This window comes from Triticum urartu, chromosome 5A (genome assembly GCF_056163025.1).
Source record: "Triticum urartu cultivar PI428250 chromosome 5A, HENAU_Tu73, whole genome shotgun sequence".
NCBI lineage: Eukaryota > Viridiplantae > Streptophyta > Magnoliopsida > Poales > Poaceae > Triticum > Triticum urartu.
Genome location: NC_141877.1, coordinates 53,327,153 through 53,350,077, shown reverse-complemented (window position 1 = coordinate 53,350,077; position 22,925 = coordinate 53,327,153). Strand labels below are relative to the sequence as shown.

At 49.4% G+C, this 22,925-nt stretch overlaps 1 protein-coding gene across 1 annotated transcript; it reads right to left on the bottom strand.

The window, feature by feature from the left end:
* Positions 1-3,500: 3,500 nt before the first annotated feature.
* On the bottom strand, positions 3,501-15,731 carry LOC147967979 (uncharacterized). The gene is made up of 4 exons (XM_087523340.1): positions 15,434-15,731; positions 15,161-15,384; positions 14,596-15,031; positions 3,501-3,751 (listed from the first exon to the last, which is right to left on the bottom strand). The coding sequence occupies exons 1-4, from the start codon at positions 15,729-15,731 to the stop codon at positions 3,501-3,503; spliced, it is 1,209 nt and encodes a 402-aa protein (XP_087379466.1).
* Between the last annotated feature and the right edge of the window lie 7,194 nt (positions 15,732-22,925).

Genomic DNA, 22,925 nt, shown 5'->3' with positions numbered 1-22,925 from the left:
AGAAGGGGCACACAAAGCCGGAGAACCGGCAAGACAAATGCAGAGCGAAGCGCGACCAAGTTGTCATCAGATACAACATCGAGCCCTCCACAACACAGTGTTCAACCTTCAAACACACCTAAACCTGCAGGAGACCGTCAACACCATACATGCACCACTCATGATGATGGGCTTTCCTAGGGAAATACTAGTATAGAATCTCATATTAGGTGAGATCAATGAGAACAACCATAAAAAATTATATTTAGACATTTCTAAAATTCTGAAATTATTTGACAACATATCTACCAGGTGTGTCTACAACTCTAAAAAAATCAACTCAAAACTCGATGTACAGGTGGAGATTCAAAAAAGACAAATTTGAATGTGAATAGTGGCAGCTTTGGGTGAATAGTGTTTTGATACTATTCACATCTGATTTTGTCTTTTTTTTTCTATTTGTGTAAGTCGAATTAAGAGCTGAAACTTTTTGACATTGTCAATCAGACATTGATGTGTGTCTACAAAAAATTGAGAATACTTGAACATGTTTTGTATTTTCAAAAATAATAATATAATTGATCTCACCTAATGTGGGATCCCATACTAGTCTCCCTCGGCTTTCCTGTGTCCTCAGGCAAAGCAACAGGAAACACGAAAGGCCTAAATAAACGACACGGGACCTTGTGGATGGGCACAGGTGAAACAACCGCTCTCTACCAGCTAACACGTGAGGGTTACCACGGGAGCTCCTATTTCGCGCGCGGGTCGCTGGGTAGTGACTTCGAGCGCGCTCCCGGCCCCAGCTCGTGCTTTTGGGCCGGCCCATATAGGGGCTGGAGCGCCCCTGTTTTTTTCCTATTTTTCCTATTTTCTGTTATTTAACTTCTACAAAATTGTTCGGGGCTTTAAAACAGTTCTGAATTTCAAATAGTGCTCGGGATTTCAAAACAAAAAACAAATTTCAAAAAAAAAATGTTCACGAGTTTGAGAAAATATTCTTGAATTTGAATAATGTTCATGAGTTCAAAAAAATGTTTTTGAATTCGAAAAAATTCTTGGTATTGTAAAACATGTTCATGATTTCCAAAAAAAATCACAAATAAAAAAAATCATGATTTTGACAAATGTTCGCAGATTCAAAATTGTTCACAAAAATCAAAAGATGATCGTGAATTACAAAAAAATTCATCAATTCAAAAACGTTGCTGATTAAAAAATCATTATTTGGAAAAAATTTGCAATACAAAAAAATGTTCATCAAACAAAAAATGTTCATGACTTAAAAAAATTCCCAAATAAATCCTTCTTCATTGAAAACATCTTCGCTAATTCAAAAAATATTCAAAAGTTTCAAAAAAAATAATCACAATAAAAACAAATGTTTGCGAATTTGAGAAAAATGTTCAAGTATTATAAAAATGATAAGAATTTTAAAAAATGCTCACGGAATTTTACAAAATATTAGCAAATTTGAAAACGTTCACGAATTCAATCTTTTTATGATTCTAGAAAATGTTCATAAAAATTGAAAAACACTCCATCCCATAATATAATAGTGTTTTTGACACTATACTAGTTGAAAAAACGCTGAGTATGTTCGAAAAATGAAAAACAAAAAAATAAAAAAGGAAGGGAATACAAACATGAAAAAAGAAAAGAAAAACGAAAAGAAAGAACAAAAATGTAAAAAAAAAGAAAAAAACCGAAACTAAGAAACACATAAATAGAGAAAACCCCGCGTAGGAAGGTTCTAGAACATTCCAAAAACCGGACGCTAGTTGAGCCAGCACGAAAATGTACGGGCGGGGAGTTGGGGGTGCGCGCATGGCCGCGCGCCAAATAGGACTCCTGGGCTACCACAAGAACATAGGTAGCAGTCAGTGCTTCTCGTTTCTAGGGCACCAGGCAAATAATATCCAGAGGCTGGGAAGCCATGAACTTCAGTCTTTGGAAGTCGGACCTACTCTGCATTACTCCATTGACAAAGATTGTACAGTAGTATTGTTTTGCCTGACAAACAGCCAAGATACTTGACTGCAGAGCACACACAATTGCCTAGCGGTACAGAGAATCCATTTATAGAAAACTATATCCGCAGTGATGGTATTCATCAACTCCAGTATTTGCAAAAACGCATGGTTAAGGGGCCAGAATCACATGATGCGTCTGATGATACTGTGAACAACTACTGCATTGCTATTCATGAGCAGATCGATCACACACACAGGAGTGAAGCTGTTGGGCAACCAATAAGTAAATCAACAAGAACTGAGCTCCGTTTGTTAGATGCTTCTGGAGAAAACAAAGCAGCAAACCCCATAATATCGACAATAATACTAAAATTGCAATAAATCGTTAAGTATTTAGTGCATGTGATTCTGGCCCCTTAACCATGATTCAGATCCGGAGGACGCAGGGACACAGAGAAGGAGGACGACGGCGACGATCCAGGTAAAAACGATGGTGATGGTGGTGGTGGTGATAACGACGGTGAGGAGGGTATTGACAGTGGGGATGAAAATGATGATGATGCTGACTTTGAAGAAGATGAGTTTGATGTGGGAGGGGGATTGAAATTATCGCACAACTCTGCACGCTCAACTTAAAGAATTGTAACTATTGCCTTGTTGGAAGAATACATTGGAGTAGTTGTTACTATTACTTGTTAGAGCGCAACCTAAGTCTTGAGACATTTGGATGTTGTATGTGTAATAAAGTTGTCGAAACTTTTGCTGTTTATCGATCAAAATTTTGGGAAATTCATGTGTCAATGAAAATAGCCAAATCGACTGTATGTACTCAAACGGCCGCATACAAGGAACACGTAAGATCATTCTCAATGTTTCTGGTTTGTTTCTTTCATGGCAGCTTGGAGTTTTTAATATGAAGATCAACCTTTTGGCATTATTTTCTACTCAGATTTGTTTGGTGAATAATGAACCGTTGGCCTCTGTTCTGTTTGTTAGGGCTCCAATTTAATTAATTTTCTGAATACCACTGATTAAGTCTGAACTCTCTTTTTTTCGCATAATAATAAGCAAGCAATTCACTCAGCAGTCCATTAACAAGTTGACATGCCTGCATACACTGTACAACTGAAAATTGATGTCACAAACCATCTTCCTTTTTCTGGTGGCCTAGGCGTCGCACACAGCAATAAACAGAGCATTTACCAGCGATCGATCATACCTTTTTTTTGCGAATGCAGATCCATCATACCCATCAGCTGGGTTTATTTATAGAAGAAGGAATCTATCTTCTGAGAAACCAAGTAATTGTGTCTATAGCCTAATACGGCTGCTGGACACAATCAAAACAGAAATACTTCATGCAACATAACAAATTAGAGTTGATTTCGATACACAAATAGTTACATATCTGATCCATTCATAAATAGTTGGACAATCAACAAACCAGTACTTGTAAAACAGGTTACAATGCACAAATATTAAGTATCCGATCCATACATAAATACGAAAAACCGGTACACTAGTAATACAAGGGTGTAGTTTCACGCCTCAAAGGAACATCATACTTGCAACATGGACCGACCAAGCAACGGTGATCTCCACCTTGGAGTCGCCAAGGTCACATACAGCTTGACTTATGTTGCAAAGCTTGGGGGCGAGCTTGACATGACCTTGTGCCGCAACATCACCAGACTGTGAGTACGCTTGGATGACAACTTTGAAGGTCTCTTCAAACGTTTCTGGATAAAAGACATTGCTTTGTCGTAATTCTACAGAAACAACACTCCTTGTGAGGTCAAGGTAACCATAGAGGCTTAGGGGGAAGCAAACGGACAACGAGCTTTGGGGAAAGCTACGCTCCCGCCACTGGCCACTCCGGCCCGCGGCGGCCACCAGCCCCCGTCGCTGCCCGCTCGCGGCACCGGCGCCACCCCCTTGTTCCATGGGTCGCTCCCGCGCCCGCTCCCGTTCCTCCTCGCGCTCCTCTTCGGCGGGCAGCACGGGATGGGGCACGCCTGCCTCCGTGCCTGACCCTGCTCGGTCTGGCGGTCCGTCCGCTGCGTCGGCTGCGGCCCCGCCCCCGTGCCGGGCAGCGCCAGATCCGGCTGCTGCGCCGCGTTTTTTGCTCCGGGGCGAGGGATCCTGCGCGGCCGCCCCGTCCTGCCCGGTGGATCTGGCCGTGCCACCCCAAATGGGGCGTCCCCGCCTTAAATCTGTTGTGGTAGCTCCTCCCTCCCCTGCCAGCGCTTCCGTTTCGGGCATGGACGGTGGATGGACAACCGTCTCGTCCCGGAAGAACCGGCGTTGCTCCTCCGATCCGGCGGTCCATGCCTCGCCCCAGCGCGCGCAAGCGCATACCCACCGACGGCCGCCCCATTCCGACCCTGGCCGGCTCGCCTTCTTAAAGAGGCTCGACGGCCTCTGCTTCTGGTGCCTCAGCACACGCCACCGCCGCAAGGACTGCAGAGATCCATTTCGCTGCATCATTTGCAAGCGTCAAGGCCACTCCGGCAAGCAGTGCCCGCGGAACCCAAGAAACAACGGCCGAGGCGGCTCTACCAAAGAGCGGCTCAGCCCCCGGCAGCCCCCCAAGTCAATCCACAGCTGCATCCGCTTCCCCACACCCCCCTCCTCCACGACCCCCTCGTCACCCGTCGCCACGGCTTCCAGTGGTCGCGTCTCCCACGTCGACCCCTCGCGCCGCCCCCGTTCAAGCAACAAGGTCGTCGTCTCCTCGCCAGCCATGGACCATGCCGTCTTCGTCCTCAGTCACCACGCCGTCACCCTCACCGCCGTCGGTGGGAAGGGCATCACCAACCCGCTCATGGTGGGCCAGGCCATCGAGGAGCAGGTGCGCGTCTCGCCGCACCTGATGCGGGTCACGGAGCATGACCCCGAGGACTTCTTCGTCCACTTCGACCTGCCGGCGCTGCGAGACAACGCAGTGGCCCGCGGCTTCATCATGGTGGACGGCATCCGCTTCAACATCGCTCCCTGGCACGACAACGACCACGCCGCACTCCTGAAGCTCAACCTGCACGTTCGGGTCGTCATCGAGAAGCTGCCGATGCACTTCTGGTCCATCGAGGGTGCCGAGGAGGCCCTGGGTGACCTCTGCGTCGTCGACCGCCTCGACAGCCGCACCTACGAGCGCGACCACACGAAGATGTTTGCCTGTTGGGTGTGGGTTTGGGATGTCTCTCACATCCCGACCAAACACACCCTGTGGGTGACCAAGCGCGGCGCCGGGCGGGTGGTGGAGATGCTTGGCTACTCGCTGCCCGATCGCAAGGTGGCCCCTCCTCCAAACGTCAAGCGCTATGACCTGCTGATCCACGTCGACCGCGTCAAGGATTGGGCGCCCTCCTACTCACCGCGCTCCTCCCACTCCGGCCAGAGCGGGCTGCCCTCCTCCGACTCGGACGACGGCTCCCCCTCCCCCGCACCGACCCGGGCGTCTGGTACAAGGGCGTGGAAGACGGCCAGGGGCGCGGCCGTCGCCAGGCCCCGAGGGTGGAGTCGTCTGGCTGTCATGGCCTGGGTCTCCACGGACAGCGCCGCGACCACGACGAAGACGGGAGCCAGGGCGGTGGGCGGCGCTCCTGGAAAAACACCCTGCTGGGCAGGGGCCGTACCTCCATCGACAAGACGCCAGCGGCGGACGCCTCCTCGTCCAGGCACAGGAGCCGTACCCCTTCGCCGCGTCACCGCGGCGGAACGCAGCGTGGCCGCAGGCTGGAGCGGCGCCATGAGAAGCGCTCCAACGACCTCGCCGCCTCCGACGCCACCCCGCCCCTGCCACCGTGCCCCGTGACCCCGCCTCCGCCTCCACCCTGCGACGTCGACCCCATCGTCGACTTCTTCGCCAAGGCCAAACAGCCAATCGAGACGCCCCCCAGAGTCGACAGCATGCAGTTCGAGCTTGACGCCACGATCGAGGCCACGCTCTCCGCGCCGCTCGTCTTCAGCGCCCCGAGCCCGCCCCTCGCCCTCCAAGTGCAGCCCTCTTCCTCGACGCTGGAGGTGCAGCTGGGCGCGGTTACTTGACGCGTTAGTGACATGGTGATCGCGCCGAAGGAGAATGCTGCCCCAGACCACGCCCTCTTCATCGACCCGCCGCCGCCAATCATCAAGACGCCCCCTCCGCGCAAGTCTGCACCACCCAAGTCTCGGACAAGGGCCCCCCTCCGCCCCTGTGCGTCAGAGCGCTAGACAGGCGATGATGAACTGTTCGATCCCGGTGGCAGAGCGCGCTGCACTCCGCATCGTTCGGGAGCTGGGGCTGCTGGGACCGAAGGACAGGATGACCCTGGAGGCCGCTGAAGCGCTCGTCCGCCGTTTCAAGGAGCCCCTAACCGCCGACGACATCGCCTGCATTGCCAAGCTCACTCGCCTGGACGAGGCGGCTCTCCTTGTTGCTGCAGGCCTTGCTGGACCTGACGGAGCTGCCACTGATGGCCAGTAGTTCATATGTTAGTAGTCTTCGTTAGTTGTAGTCTCCGAGGGTGGCTGACCTTCTGTCAGTTAGAGTTAGGATCTAGTTTCACGATGATGCTCTGTAATCGTAGTTGTGGTTCGTTGTGTAGCTGGCGCCGGCGAGAGTTGGGGCCTATTGGTGGTCGTCGGCGCCCCCCTGGTAGATTGGCAGTGTACCTGTTTTTCAGTATCATCAATTCAGTAAGCCTTTCGGAGAAACTATGGTGTCCTCATGATTGAAAACCTCTGTCCAATTCTCTCTTGGAATGTTCGGGGCTTGAATTCGCCAACAAGAAGAGTTGCTGTTGCTGAAATTGCTGCTTGCCATCGCCTTGGTATTCTCTGTCTGCAGGAAAAAAAATCTCCACCTGGACTGCTGATTTGGCCAGAGAAGTTGGAGGTGCAAAGCTCAGAGACTGCGTTGTGCTGCCTGCTCTAGACACTAGAGGTGGTGCTGCCATCTTCTGGGACCCTGATGTTGTGGAGATCAACTCCCATGCAATTGGACAGTTTGCTATAACAGCTCAAGTTAGGCTCAAAGCTTCGGGCAAATCCTTCTGGTTGACTACCGTCTACGGACCAACTGATAATGAGAGGAAAGAAGATTTTCTGACTGAAATAAGAAGCTCTGCCCCCCAAGCTGGACAACCTTGGCTGATTAACGGAGATTTCAACACAATTTATGAAGCCAGAGACAAGAACAACGACCGAATAAACCGCAGAATCATGGGAAGATTCAGAAGTGCCATTGACTCGGCTGAACTCAGAGAAATCAAATGCAAAAATAGAAGATTTACATGGAGCAATGAAAGAGAGAGACCAACCCTTGAGAGCATCGACAAGTTTTTTTGTAACATCAGTTGGGAAGCCCTTTTTCCCTCAGTTATCCCGATGGCCGCTTCTACGGCTTGCTCAGACCATCGCCCTCTCCTCCTAGTGGACGCCACCTCCCCAAGGAAAAAAGCAAAGTTTCGGTTTGAATCTTTCTGGCCCAAATTCCCCCACTTTCAGGAGACGATGGACAGAGCTTGGAATAGACCAGTCAAGCACTCATGTGCTTTCGTCAGGCTGAAGCTGAAACTCTTGAGGACGGCAAAAGATCTGAAAATTTGGAGCAAGATACATTTCAGTCATGCAAGACTGAAGTTCCACATCGCTTATGAAATCATTCTTCGCCTCGACGTCGCTCAAGAGACTCGGTTGCTGACCCCGCTTGAGCTCGCCCTGAGAAAGAAACTGAAAACCAGACTGCTTGGGCTCGCTGCTATCGAGCGCGTCCGAAAGAGACAGGCATCCAGAGTTACATGGCTGCGAGTGGGGGATGCAAATACAAAAAAATTCAATGCAAAGATAAACTCAAGGCGTAGCAAAAACTTCATTGCTGCATTGAAAACAAATGAGGGAGTGCTCACGGCACATGAAGACAATTCAACAACCTGCTCGGATCCAAGCAAGATTGTTCAAAAACGATCAATTGGAACGGGCTCCAGCTGCCATCAATTCAGGGTGGGGGCCTGGATAACCCTTTCACCGAAGAAGAGATTTGGAATGCTATCTAAGCCATGCCCCCGGAAAAAGCTCCGGGCCCTGACGACTTCAACAGCGTCTTCTTCAGAGCTTGCTGGTCGACGATCAAACATGACATCCTTGCGGCCTTCCACCAGTTCCACTGTAACACCCCGGATGTAACTTACCTTATTTGTACTCCAACTCTTGCCGTTTCCGGCGCTAAGTTATTTTATTTTCTCGGGTTCGGGTTTTTGTCTCCGTGTGTTGTTGTCGTTGTCATGCATCTCATATCATGTCATCATGTGCATTGCATTTGCATACGTGTTTGTCTCATGCATCCGAACATTTTCCCCATTGTCCGTTTTGCATTCCGGCACTCCTGTGTCCTCCGGTGGTCCTTTCTACCTTCTTTTCGTGTGTGGGGGTTAAACATTTCCGGATTGTACCGAGACTTGCCAAGCGGCCTCGGTTTACTACGGGTAGACCGCCTGTCAAGTTTCGTACCATTTGGACTTCGTTTGATACTCCAACGGTTAACCGAGGGACCGAGAAGGCCTCGTGTGTGTTGCAGCCCAACACCCTTCTAATTTGGCCCAAAACCCACCAAAACCCTCTCCATCATCTAGAGCGTTCGATTACGATCGTGTGGCCGAAAACTGCACCTTATTTGGACTCTCCTAGCTCCTCCTATGCCTATAAATAGCACCCCCTCCGAAATTCATGGTTCTTCTCCCCCGAAACCCTAAAATCGCCTCATCGCGAGCCGGACGTGTCCGCCACGCCGGACACCGCGTCCGCCGCCGCCCGCGGCCACTGAGAGACCACCACATGGCACCGGCCACTCCTCCCGCCGCCGGCCCGTCCCGGCCCAGGGCGGGCCCTCTCCGCCAAGTCAACCGGGCCGCGACCCGCGCCCGCGCGCCGCCATCTTCATCTTGCCGCCCGCCTCGCCGATCCGCCACCGCGCCGGCTCGCCGCCGCGCTCGCTCCGGCGCCACCCCGCCGCGCCGCTTCCACCGGCCGACGCCGCCGCGGCTCCGGCGCCGCCCCGCACCGGCCCCGCGCCTCCTCCTCCACGCCGGCGTCCTCCACGGTGAGAACTCCGGCCGCCCCGCTTCGAACTCCGGCGAACGACCACTCCGGCGAGCCCCCCCAACCATCCTCGAATTCTGCGCTACCACAGTGTTCTCAGATCCAGATCTGAGAGGGTTGACTTTCCTCCCGAAACCCTAATATTTTGCGTTTTTCATCATGCTATACCTCATCATCCGTAGCTCCGATTTGAGCGTGTAGCATATCAAAATGTTTGTCTCAGAGAGTACATCATTTCATCTCATTTCATCATTTTCATTTGAGCTCATCTTGATGCCCGAAATGCTGTTGGAAGAGAGCTATTTGAGTTAATTGTCAGATCTACTGCACCAAATAGCTATTTGTCATTTTTGCCATGATTATTGTGTGCATGATATGCTCCTGAGCTCTACATGTGTTTTGTTATATGCTTTGCCATCTTTACAGAGGTGCTATCCATGTATTTTTGTGATATGTGTGGTGACTAGCACAAGCTTGCAAAGTAGTGCATTCGTTAACGCTAATTTCAGGGACTTAGAATTTCTCTAAGTCCTTGATCTGTTTTTATCAATATGCCATATGTTCATGTTGTTTCCTAGTGATCCGTGCCTCTTTTGAGGATGATCAGTAAGGATGATTTGTTAATATTGTGGTGCTCTATCCATCCATGTCTTTGATTGCAATTATGGATTACCCTAGCTTGAGTCAATCGAGCTCTACTTTTGCTATTTCGTGAATCCTGGCAGATTGTCTACTTGTTAGCGATTTTGCCGAGGATGTTATTGTTGATCCGTGCATGCTATGTTGTTGTTCTTGCCATGTCTAGCTTATATAATGTTTATTCTTGATGGGTGTATGCTTAATTTTTCATGCCTTGCTCGGTAGTGAGTGCATCGAGCTCATGAACATGCCTACTCGTTAACATATTTACATGCTCTAGTTTTTCTTTAAGTCTGAGATCTGATTATGTTTTTGCCATGTTCACATGCTTGCAATTGTTTTTTCTGATCCCTTTTGGCTCAAGGTCACTAAGGGACTTTTGTTAAGATCTTTAGTAGCTCCATCCATGCCTTGCTTTGCCATGTTAAGTTCCTGTAGCATATAGTTTTCTTGCTCCAAAGTGTGCTACTTGATCTGAAATTTCAGGCTTGTGTTAATTTCTCTAAGTCTGAAACCTGTTTATCAATTGCAATTTTGCCATGCTTGTTTGAACCTGTTAATGGATGAATTGGCTGTAGCTCAGTGTTCATCTTTTGTCAAGCATCATGAGTGGATCCCTGCCATGTATTTTGTTGTCTTGTTTGAGTGTTGTAGCATAATTATCTTGATGCATTTAGATGGCTACTTACTGTTTATCGCAGACCGGTGCCATATTTGTTTTGCTTGCCATTTCCAAACCGTGCATCCGATTCCGGTGTTCTTTATATCGATTTCAACCGAAATCACCTCATCTTTCCAGCGGCACTCTTGGATTTCCAAGTGGAGGCCAGGTTCAATCATTCCTTGTCAAATCTTGCATATGCATCACATATCGCATCCCGCATAGCATACCATGGTTGCATCATGTTGTTTGAGCTTTGCACGTGGTTGATTGTGTTCCTTTTGCTTGTTTGTCTTATTTGGGTAGAGCCGGGAGACGAGTTCGCTAACGAGGAGCCCGTTGAGTTTGCTTTCGAGGATCCAGTCAACTCTGACAACTTTGCAGGCAAGATGATCATACCCTCGAAATCACTTCTATCTTTGCTTGCTAGATGCTCGCTCTTTTGCTATGCCTATGCTACGATGCCTACCACTTGCTTATCATTCCTCCCAAATTGCCATGTGAAACCTCTAACCCACCATGTCCTAGTAAACCGTTGTTTGGCTATGTTACCGCTTTGCTCAGCCCCTCTTATAGCGTTGCTAGTTGCAGGTGAAGATTGGAGATCGTTCCTTGTTGGAACATTGTTTATTTGTTGGGATATCATTATATTATCTTGTTATCTTAATGCATCTATATACTTGGTAAAGGGTGGAAGGCTTGGCCTTGTGCCTAGTGTTTTATTCCACTCTTGCCGCCCTAGTTTCCGTCATATCGGTGTTATGTTCCCGGATTTTGCGTTCCTTACGCGGTTGGGTGATAATGGGAACCCCTTGACAGTTCGCCTTGAATAAAACTCCTCCAGCAATGCCCAACCTTGGTTTTACCATTTGCCACCTAGCCTTTTTCCCTTGGGTTTCGCGGACTCAAGGGTCATCTTTATTTTAAACCCCCGGGCCAGTGCTTCTCTAAGCGTTGGTCCAACCCAGAGCACCGTGCGGGGACGTCCCTTGGCAACTTGGGTTACGTTGGCTCCCGTACGCTTAGCTTATCCGGTGTGCCCTGAGAACGAGACATGTGCAGCTCCTATCGGGATTTGTCGGCACATTCGGGCGGTGTTGCTGGACTTGTTTTACCATTGTCGAAGTTGTCTTGTAGAACCGAGATACCGAGTCTGATCGGAATGTCTCGGGAGAAGGTTTATCCTTTGTTGACCGTGAGAGCTTGTGATGGGCTAAGTTGGGACTCCCCTGCAGGGATTTGAACTTTCGAAAGCCGTGCCCGCGGTTATGGGCAGATGGGAATTTGTTAATGTCCGGTTGTAGATAACTTGAACCTTAACTTAATTAAAATGAATCAACTGTGTGTGTAACCATGATGGTCTCTTCTCGGCGGAGTCCGGGAAGTGAACACGGTGTTGGAGTAATGTTTGCCTTAGGTTGTTCTTTAGTTATTCGTTCGTGCTTTGCCTCCTCTTCTCGCTCTCTCTCTTGCGAACAGGTTAGCCACCATATATGCTAGTCGCTTGCTGCAGCTCCACATATAACCTTGTCTTACCTATAAGCTTAAATAGTCTTGATCGCGAGGGTGCGAGATTGCTGAGTCCCCATGGCTCACAGATTACTTCCAAACCAGATGCAGGGCCCGATGACTCCGTTCCAGATGATGTGCTTGAGCTCAAGTGGGAGTTCGACGAAGACTCACGCCGTTACTATGTGTCTTTCCCTGATGATCAGTAGTGGTGCCCAGTTGGGGCGATCGGGACCATGTCACTTGTTGGGGTTGATCTTTTATTTTGGTACCATAGACAGACCATGAGTGATCGGATGATTGTAATGCTATTTATGTACTTTGTGTGACGTGGAGAGTGTAAGCCAACTATGTACCTTTCCCCTTATTATCTATTTACATGGGTTGTTGTGAAGATTACCTTACTTGCGACATTGCTTTCAATGCGGTTATGCCTCTAAGTCGTGCTCCGACACGTAGGAGATATAGCCGCATCGAGGGCGTTACATCCACCGCCTGGCTGGTGATTTCAAACCCCTAAACAAGGCACTGGTTGCTCTCCTACCAAAGAAGGATGGTGCTGAAACTATTGCTGACTATCGACCTATCGGCTGAATTCACTCCATGGCCAAGCTCATTGCGAAGGTGCTGCAGCTGAGGTTGTCACCAGTAATAAGCTAGCTAATCTCACCAGCACAGTCAGCCTTCATGAAATCCAAATGCATTCATGACAGCTTTATTTATGTTCAAAATGCCGTCTGTTCCCTGCATCGTCGCAAAACACCCGCTCTGCTGATCAAGTTAGACATAGCCAAGGCCTTCGACAACGTCTCCTGGGAATACATGCTGCAACTCCTAGATAAGTTAGGGTTTAGTGCTAGATGGAGGGACTGGATTTCGATGTTGCTAGCTAGTTCTTCTTCGGCCTTCGTTCTAAACGGCTGCCCTGGACGCGCTATCGACCACCATAGAGGGCTGCGGCAGGGAGACCCGCTCTCGCCCTTGTTGTTCATCCTCGCAATCGACGCTCTGCATCGACTATTAGAAAGAGCACAGGAGCAGGGCTTGCTCACCCCCCTGCTGGGTAGAATTGGAACCCTAAGAACTTGCCTCTACGCCGACGACGCCATGATCTTCGCCAACCCCTCTCGTCAAGATATCGACAACCTGCTCCTGCTGCTAGACAACTTCGGAAAGGCCACGGGACTCCGCATCAATTTAGAGAAATCGTCCGTAGCACCTATTAGCTGTGAAGACATCGATCTTCAACACGTACTGCATGGGTTTGGTTGTCCGGTCGTCGACTTCCCCCTGCGCTACCTAGGACTTCCCATCACCACGTCCCGCGTCCAGCTAGTCCATCTTCAATTCATCCTCGATCGCATTAGACCCAGACTGGCAGCATGGAAAGGACGCCTCATGTCGATTGCAGGTCGTAGGGTTCTGGTCCGCTCCGTCCTAACGGCACTGCCTACCTTCGCTCTGACGGTGCTGCGGGCTCCAAAAAAGCTGCTCAAAGACATAGGCAAGTGCAGACGGCGCTTCCTTTGGGTTCAAGACGATGAGCTCTCCAGGGGCAAATGCAAGATCAACTGGCCCACAGTTTGCTCCCCGACGGACTACGGGGGTCTGGCATTCTTGATCTGCAGCATTTCGCGCGAGCGCTCAGGCTACGGTGGCTCTGGTTCAGCTGGCGCAATCCTGATCGGCCCTGGGCGGGCTCGGAGCTGCCCTGTGACGACTCTGACAGGAAGCTTTTCGCTGCAGCAACAAAAGTGACAATTGGCAACGGGGAAACTGCTTCATTCTGGAACTGTATGTGGCTGGGATCATCGACCCTACGAGCTTCCTTCCCAGCTCTGTTCGCACACGCAAGGAGAAAAAACAGAACAGTTAAAGAAGTCCTCTCGGCTGACACTTGGATTCGAGACCTCGCCCATGGAAACACTGATGCCCTGCTCCAGGAATTTCTTCGGTTGGCCAGGTGCATCCGTCTTGCCAAGGTGCAGCTGCAACAGGGGACAAAGGACGAGATCACCTGGAAATTCACGGCATCAGGAAACTACACTGCGGCCTCGGCCTACAACATGCAGCTCCTAGGCAGGATCAAATCTCCTATGCACAAGCTAATTTGGAAGGCCTGGGCGCCTGGAAAAATCAAGATATTCTGTTGGTTATTAAGCAAGCAACGAATCTGGTGCAATGACAGGCTACAAAGAAGAGGATGGCCAAATGGTTATTTCTGCCAACTATGTCTCAGAAACCTCGAAACGGCGACACATCTCTTCTGGCAATGCAACCTGGCCATGGCGGTTTGGCAGAAGCTGGCGACATGGACCGGTTGTGACGCCGTCGACCGGGTCAGATGGCAACCGATGACGAACTCCACGCGCATTGCTACCAAGATAATCAACAACACCAGCCCAGCATTCAGGAGAGCTGTGAACTCCCTCATCCTCCTGGCTCTGTGGGAAATATGGAGAGAAAGAAATGATTGCACTTTTAGGGGCAAGGTGGCATCCGCCTCTCAGATAGTCACATCCATCAGGACAGACATCGAGATGTGGCGCGCTGCGGGCGTGACGAACTTGGAGCCCCCGTTCGGGGATACGTTGGGAGATATGTAACATGTTTAAACCCTAGCTTTTTCCTCTTTCTCTCTGTTTTCTCTTCTCTTTAATCCTTGACCTACGGGTCACCCACCCCATGTTTGTTTTCCCCATTGCTCTCTGCTAAATCAATGCAAAGCCAGGAATCCCTGGATCTTTCAAAAAAAAAAGTAACCATCAGTATCCATTGGCATTTCTCCACCATTGCAGTAATGAGAATCAAGCAACACAACTTGCGTCGATGGGGGGTCAGTAACCTCCAGAACAGAGCCTTGACTATCCATGATCACAACTTCATGAGGTGGCGACGAGCACGCAACTCGACCCCCATATTTGAATGTGCACGGGTCGCCCTTAACGACGCGGACACTCAAGATAGTGGCCTGAACTGAATTTTCAAGTTGCTCCAGACTTACCTCGATTCTGCAATGGCAGTTGTGAAAGCCAATAGTGTAGAGGCGAGCACAGCAATGGGTGTAAGGGTATGCTTGATTGATCAATGCTCTGTCGCGAGACTCTGTTCTGCCCTTAACCCTTAGTTCGACTTCAAGGTCAAGCTCGGGCAAAATTGCCCGAGCTGGGCCAGTCAAGCGCAAAAAAGGATCCTGCAAGCATGGTTATATACACTTAATTGCAACGAACGAATCAACAATGAGACATGCAACATACGTCAAGAAAAGAAAAGAAAAGAAAAGGAAAATGGAGAGAAAACAGGAAACCAAAAGCATACATACATCTTGTGTGACTTGTTGGGCATTTTCCCTTGTTCGATGGAAGAGAATGTTGCATTTGAAATCGACTCTGTCCCTGGCAGCGACCACGCCATACACATAGAGAGGCCACTTCAAGTCGCCTTTGATCCCGGCGATCTTGACGGAGAAGATCTGCAAGCTGGTCCCGGTGGCATGATCAAGGTCGTCTGGCGTGCAGTGTGTAAAGTACATGGGGCTCAACGTGGCTGCGGCAGCAAGCAAATCAAGCGAGGAGCTGTGAGGAATCAACATTACTCTTGGCTTCGAAGGTCCAGCCTGCCGATAAACCGTTCCTGCCTCTGCGGTAGGTGGCATACAGTCTCTCCTCCATTGCAATCTGCTGCTCGACAGATCTCGTCAGCTCCGTCTCCTCCTCCTCCTCCTGGCGAGGGTGAAGCCTGTAGTACTCATGCATGTACTCCTCGGGCTCCTGGAAAGGGATCAGCTGCAGCTTGTCGCGGACCCGGACCTTCTTTTCCTCGGCAATCTGCTCCTGGATCTCGCGCATGCGGGCAGAATGCTCCTTCATAAAGTTCTGAGCATTCTTCTTCATGGATGATCAGCTGCCCGCGGCATCGAATCCGACCTCGACGAGTGATGCTCTGAATTTGGCCAAGTTGTCGCACATAATTGAGAAGTGGTTCGAGATGTCTTGCCTCTCCATGAGTTGCACGGTCTGAGATGCGTTCATCTTGTTCGTCAAGAACGATGCCACCTCCTGCATCTGCACACGGATCGTCTAAATCTGCTGCTCAGGCTCGGTCATGTCCATGGCCACCTCCCTTCTGGGCTCTAGGGACACTCTTCCTCGACCTCACCTGCCGTGCCCACGCCTTCTTCCGCGCCGCCATACGCCATCGCTCTTTTATTTTGGCTAACCGGCCGAGCGCTTAGGGTTTCTACGGGGTGCCATCCGGGTCCGGGTTCGACACGTCGTGGAACCAGACTTGCCTTTCCCGGTTTCCGGTTTCCGTCTTTCCATATTTCCGGTTTTCTCTTCTTTTTTTTTCATTTTAAGTACTCCCTTCGTTTCTTTATATAAGATGTGTTTCTTTATATAAGATGTATTCGTTTTTCAAAAGTCAAACGAGTGCATGTCTGACCGAGTTTTTAGAAAAATATATCAGTATCTGCAATATGAAATCTATATCACTTGATCCATCATGAAAAGTAGTTTAATATTTTATCTATTAGGTATTGCAGGTGTTGTTATTTTACTTTATAATCTTGATTAAACATTTAAATGGTTGACTTGCACAGAAATCAATACACCTTATATTCTGGAATGGAGGAAGTACCCTTTAGGTTTCTTAACTTTCCTTTTTGTGTTTCTTCATCGGTGTTCCTCCCTCATGGTGCCTCCGCCGCTTGATTTATGTTTCCTTACCCTTGTTGATGCCCTTTGTGCGACCATCACCTCCTCCACCTCCATCCTCCGACGATCGCGATCGCTGGCTCATTTCTTCTTGTGCTTCGACCATCTTCTCCGTGGGTCCCTACTCTGTAGGCGGTTGTGGTTAGTTTGTCGCCTCCCTATGTTTCACTTTTTCACTTTCTTTTTCCCATTGTATTCATGGGAGAGGGAGTTTTATGGGGTAAAAAAGGGAGGGGGCACCATAGCTTTCAACTATATCAAATCACAACTTTCAACTCAATAATCAAATTTATTTAATCTGATTTTGGCAATCTCTCTCTTTTTTATGATGTTGCAGGTATGGCTTGCCCCTCTTGCCGTAGGCCAAGTGGCCCTTGCACCCTAGTAATGATTTCCTGGATTAGTTCACTTTGGTGTTGGATGGGCGGTGCTCGAGGCGTGTGGTAATTTCAAGAACATCTTGAGTTGAATTTCCAATGTACACACACATGCATCAGCAACCTAGGGTGTATTTTATTACCTTCAAAGTGTCTTTTTCAAACACCTTGGTTTTTTTTAAGTTGTGTACAACACCTTGTTGCATCATCCAGATATATGCAATTGCATCATCTAGATAAGTATGGCATTTTCTATTTTTTTTTGTAGGATTTCCATCTAAGCAACAAATGCGCCATTTTGAGCAGTACAAACAAACATCATGCCACACCTCACCCAGACAAAAGCACATGCATGTATCAACAACCTATCCTGTCTTATATCATGCCTTAGGCTGTCTTGTAGCAATTCACAACACATCAATGCATCATCAAGATAAATATGACATTTTTTTGCAAGGTTTCAGCCTCCATGGCTATAAGAAGGAATTAGTGGCACTACCAAGTTAACATATTTGGATTTCCTTATTTCATTTTCTTGATTGTTTATTCCTGGAGGCATGGAGATCCTCAAGGTCAAGATGACGGGTGTGTGCTTGCTATTGCTCATGGCACTTCCGCTGCTTCATGGTAAGCCTTGCCTGATATAATTAACTAAACATAATAATTCAGTCGTGTTATACTTTTTTTGATGTTGTTATGCAAAATAATATCCTTATTTTTACTACAGGATCTGAAGGCGAGAATGTGATATAATTAACTAAACATAATAATTCAGTCTTGTTATACTTTTTTGATGTTGTTATGCAAAATAATGTCCTTATTTTTACTACATGATCTGAAGGCGAGAATGTGATATAATTAACTAAACATAATAATTCAGTCATGTTATACTTTTTTCTGATGTTGTTATGCAAAATAATATCCTTATTTTTAGAGTTATTTACTCAAAACCACCACACTTGGGGCTAGGGTAACCACTTAGTACCACATTAAAGGCAGGGCATAAAAACCACCGTTTTTGTGCCTAACTAATAACACGGAGCACTGATAGTCGAATAACCTCACGAAAACAGCCAAACTGACCGGTTGGGCCCACATGTAAGGCTGATGTGGCATGCCTATGTGGAAGTTTTGCTAAGATGGACCTAGGTCCCACCTGTCATCCACCCACTACCTTCTTCCTTATCTCTTCGACAGGTCACGCACACAGGAGCGGGGCAGGGAAGTTGCAGACGAGCTCGCCGGCGGCGGCCAGGAGCGGTGCAGGCCACCATGCTCCCGTAAGAGAAAAGGAGGCCACCACGCTCCGGTGGTGGAGACGTGCTCCTCCGTGTTGCACGCCCTACTCGGCCGGAAGAGAAAAAAGGGAGGGCAAGTGCGTGGCTGCGGCGACCGGGTTGCTGAACGGCGGCGGCGGTCGGAGTTGGCGGCGTGGAGCTCCGCGGTGGCGGCAGAATACAGCGGTGGCGCTCCTGAGTGGGAGCAAGGAGGCGGGGTCGCGCGACAGGGGAGGGCACGATGCGGTCGCGGAGTCGCACGGCCTGCTCCTAGCGCTGCTCCCGCTCTATGCGTCCCTGCCTCCTTCCTTCATTCCTTGCCGCGCAGCCATTGACGGCGAAGTAAGAAATTTCGGCGCCTCCATTTTGCTGTCCATGCCGAGCGGGGCCGTACGCTGAGCTCGGGCGAGATTCCGCCCCGGCCATGTCCGCGTCCACCGGAGGAAGAGCGGCCACTTCCACGACGCGGCCCGCGAACGCGAGCAGGTCTCCCGGAGGAGCTCGCCGGCAGCAGCCAGGAGTGGTGCTGGCCAGGCATTACCGCTGCACATGTCCTCTATGGCGGCGGCGCCGGCGATGTCCGTGTCTAGTGCTCGCCCACAACCTGTTCGGTCAAATGCCCACATAGGAAAAGAGAGAGAAATAAAAAAGAATAGGTGGAAAAAATAAACACTTTAGTCATTGATAGGTGGGACCTAGGTCCAACTCAGCAAAATTTCCACATAGGCATTCCACGTCAGCCTTACAGGTGGGCCCAACCAGCCAGTTTGACTGTTTTCGTGAGGTTATCCGACTATCAGTGCTCTGTGTTACGCATTAGGCACATTTCCGGTGGTTTTTTGTGACCTGCCTTCAATGTGGTACTAAGTGGTTACCCTAGCCCCAAGTGTGGTGGTTTTGAATAAATAACTCTTATTTTTACTACAGGATCTAAAGGCGAGAATGTGTGGGCTCGCAGGTGGTACAGCAAAACCTACACTGATCCTAAATGCATGGAGCTAGGACCAATGCGACCAGCACAGTCGTGACATGGTTTCAATGAAGGGTTCTGTGACAAATATGATATTGAATATGACCCTGACTTGGGGGTTTGCATCTGTCGGAAACCCTGTTGATGATATTGAACTCATGCTCCAGTCAACTCATCCAAAAGTCCGAACTGATGGAAGGAGGTGGGCAATATATTTCAAAACTCCCCCTCACGTCTAGGCTATTTTAGTCCTTAGACATGGAATATATGTAGGCCGCAGAATCGTTTTATTTAATACTGCGTTGGCAGGGTCTTGAACTCAAGACCTCTTAGCTCGGATACCATATTGAATTCATGCTTCAGCGAACTAATCCAAAAGTCCGAACTGATGGAGGAATGTGGGCAATATATTTCAACAGATGATGCTTCAGGATGTGAGGCAACATGTAATAAGATCTTAAGGCAAGTCGCCAATGCACCTTTAATTTATACAGTACAATTTTGCCAGCTCTCATCTCCTTGTCATACTAGAAATCATCCTAGAAATTGAGGACGGAACAATAGTTATTGGACTTCCATATTTAACAGTTAGTTCTAAGAATGGAGATGGGTGCCCAAATCAAAGGCATGTAGGGCTCACGGAGATGGGTGTCCAGGGATATGTAGTGAATTCACATGCCGTAAATCAAAACTGACTTCATGTGCATGGTGGCAACTATGCATAGGCGTTCTAGTTGACATCTGTCCTAAGGAACCAACGGGGTCAAACATACCATCAACTCTAAGAATCTCGATAGCTCCACTGCTAAGTCGATGTTGCATGCACAACGCACTCACCAACAGTAAAACCTTGCTTGAAATAATTATCTGAAGAGTAATAACCATTTCTTAGTGTAGTAGTATTTCTGATGTTATTACACTAAAGGTTGTCCTTATTTTACTGCGGCATCTGAAGGCGAGACTTCCATGGAGTTAAGCAAGACCTACACTACTTTGTACTGAACGAGCCATAGATGCCTCTAAGGCCTTGTACAATGCAGGGTGCTCAGGGAAGATGCTTAGAGAAATAAACCAAGCTTTTTTAAACATCGGTGTTTATTTGTACATGATAGATGCTTAACTAAGCGTCTCTCATGTAGAAATAGACATCGGTACTTTAAAAAAACTTGGTTTGTTTTTCTAAGCATCTCTCATTGTACAAGGCCTAAGGCCAACTCCACCGCGCGACCCCAAACAGACGTCTGTTTTGTCCGGATTCTGTCCGTTTGGGTAGGGATTTGGAGTCGTGTTCAGGCGTGTCCTGGGATGCTGTGGTCGTGCGCCCAGCGCGCGGCCGCATCCGTTTGCCCCATCATGTCCGCGTCTATTTTAAAAAAAAGAGCAACGTTTCAAATGCCAAGCCCTAGTCACTAATATCAACGTCATTGCCTTCTTCATCACCATCACCTTCGACATAGATGTCATCGTCTTCATGCCACAAGTCACCATGGTCGTAGTCAGCACGGTCGTCGGCCTCTTCATCGGGCATGTACTGGGCACGGCCATCCTGACTTTGGGTCTCCTCGGGGTCGTAGGCACGGCCATGCCCACCCTCGAAGATCACATCCTCCATGTACTGGTTGTAGAAGGGGTCGTCGACCGTTAGCGTTGGGGTTGGCATTCCATCAAACAAGACACGGGGGGGGGGGGGGGGGGGTCGGCATGGTGGCCGTGAACGGTGCCCGTGCCTGCTTTCTTTGCATCTCGACGGACGGTCGGCCGCCGCTGCTGGACCCAGGCGTGACGCTGAGGTCGATGACGGCCGCGGGACGCGGTGTCGACGGCGCGAACAAGCCCACGTCCAGCGACCCCGAGAAACGGGTCTGGTCGTCGTGCCTTGGCGGAGTAAAGCCGGGCGACATGGGCGCGGTGTGCGAGGTCGGCGACTGGCAGTGCGTAGGCCGGGCGACCGACGAGCCTGTGCTTGCCGGGCCGACGGCCGCTGCAGGGAACCCTGCCGGACGGCCCTGTTGGAAATATGCCCTAGAGGCAATAATAAATTGGTTATTATTATATATTTCCTTGTTCATGATAATCGTTTATTATCCATGCTATAATTGTATTGATAGGAAACTCAGATACATGTGTGGATACATAGACAACACCATGTCCCTAGTAAGCCTCTAGTTGACTAGCTCGTTGATCAATAGATGGTTACGGTTTCCTGACCATGGACATTGGATGTCATTGATAACGGGATCACGTCATTAGGAGAATGATGTGATGGACAAAGACCCAATCCTAAGCCTAGCACAAAGATCGTGTAGTTCGTATGCTAAAGCTTTTCTAATGTCAAGTATCATTTCCTTAGACCATGAGATTGTGCAACTTCCGGATACCGTAGGAGTGCTTTGGGTGTGCCAAACGTCACAACGTAACTGGGTGGCTATAAAGGTACATTACATGTATCTCCGAAAGTGTCTGTTGGGTTGGCACGAATCGAGACTGAGATTTGTCACTCCGTGTAAGCGGAGAGGTATCTCTGGGCCCACTCGGTAGGACATCATCATATGCGCAATGTGACCAAGGAGTTGATCACGGGATGATGTGTTACGGAACGAGTAAAGAGACTTGCCGGTAACGAGATTGAACAAGGTATAGGGATACCGACGATCGAATCTCGGGCAAGTACAATACCGCTAGACAAAGGGAATTGTATACGGGATTGATTAAGTCCTTGACATCGTGGTTCATCCGATGAGATCATCGTGGAACATGTGGGAGCCAACATGGGTATCCAGATCCCGTTGTTGGTTATTGACCGGAGAACGTCTCGGTCATGTCTGCATGTCTCCCGAACCCGTAGGGTCTACACACTTAAGGTTCGATGACGCTAGGGTTATAAAGGAAGCTTGTATGTGGTTACCGAATGTTGTTCGGAGTCCCGGATGAGATCCCGGACGTCACGAGGAGTTCCGGAATGGTCCGGAGGTAAAGATTTATATATAGGAAGTCCTATTTCGGCCATCGGGACAAGTTTCGGGGTCATCGGTATTGTACCGGGACCACCGGAAGGGTCCCGGGGGCCCACCGGGTGGGGCCACCTATCCCGGAGGGTCCCATGGGCTGAAGTGAGAAGGGATCCAGCCCAAAGTGGGCTGGGGCGCCACTTCCCCTAGGGCCCATGCGCCTAGGGTGAAAGGGGAACCCTAAGGAAGAGTTCCAAGGAGGGAAGGCATCTCCTAGGTGCCTTGGGGGGGAGGGAAACCTCCCCTGGCCGCCGCCCCCTAGGAGATTGGATCTCCTAGGGCTGGCGCACCCCCCCTTGGGCTCCCTATATATAGTGGGGGTAGGAGGGCCTCTTGAAACACCCCTTATGCCTTTGGTGCAGCCCCTCCCTCTCCCTAAGTCCTTCTCCTCTCCCGTGGTGCTTGGCGAAGCCCTGCAGGATTGCCACGCTCCTCCACTACCACCACGCCGTTGTGCTGCTGCTGGATGGAGTCTTCCTCAACCTCTCCCTCTCTCCTTGCTGGATCAAGGCATGGGAGACGTCACCGGGCTGTACGTGTGTTGAACGCAGAGGTGCCGTGCGTTCGACACTTGATCATCGGTGATTTGGATCACGACGAGTACGACTCCATCAACCCCGTTCACTTGAACGCTTCCGCTTAGCGATCTACAAGGGTATGTAGATGCACTCTCCTTCCCCTCGTTGCTGGTTTCTCCATAGATAGATCTTGGTGACACGTAGAAAAATTTTGAATTTCTG

Excerpts from the sequence above, each read along its gene's own strand:
- LOC147967979 (XM_087523340.1), bottom strand. The coding sequence starts at position 15,731 with ATGAAGAAGAATGCTCAGAACTTTATGAAGGAGCATTCTGCCCGCATG. Across the intron at positions 15,385-15,433 it reads CTGGACCTTCGAAGCCAAGA|CCACGTTGAGCCCCATGTAC; the intron begins GTAATGTTGATT and ends TTGCTGCCGCAG. Across the intron at positions 15,032-15,160 it reads CCCAACAAGTCACACAAGAT|GATCCTTTTTTGCGCTTGAC; the intron begins GTATGTATGCTT and ends CCATGCTTGCAG.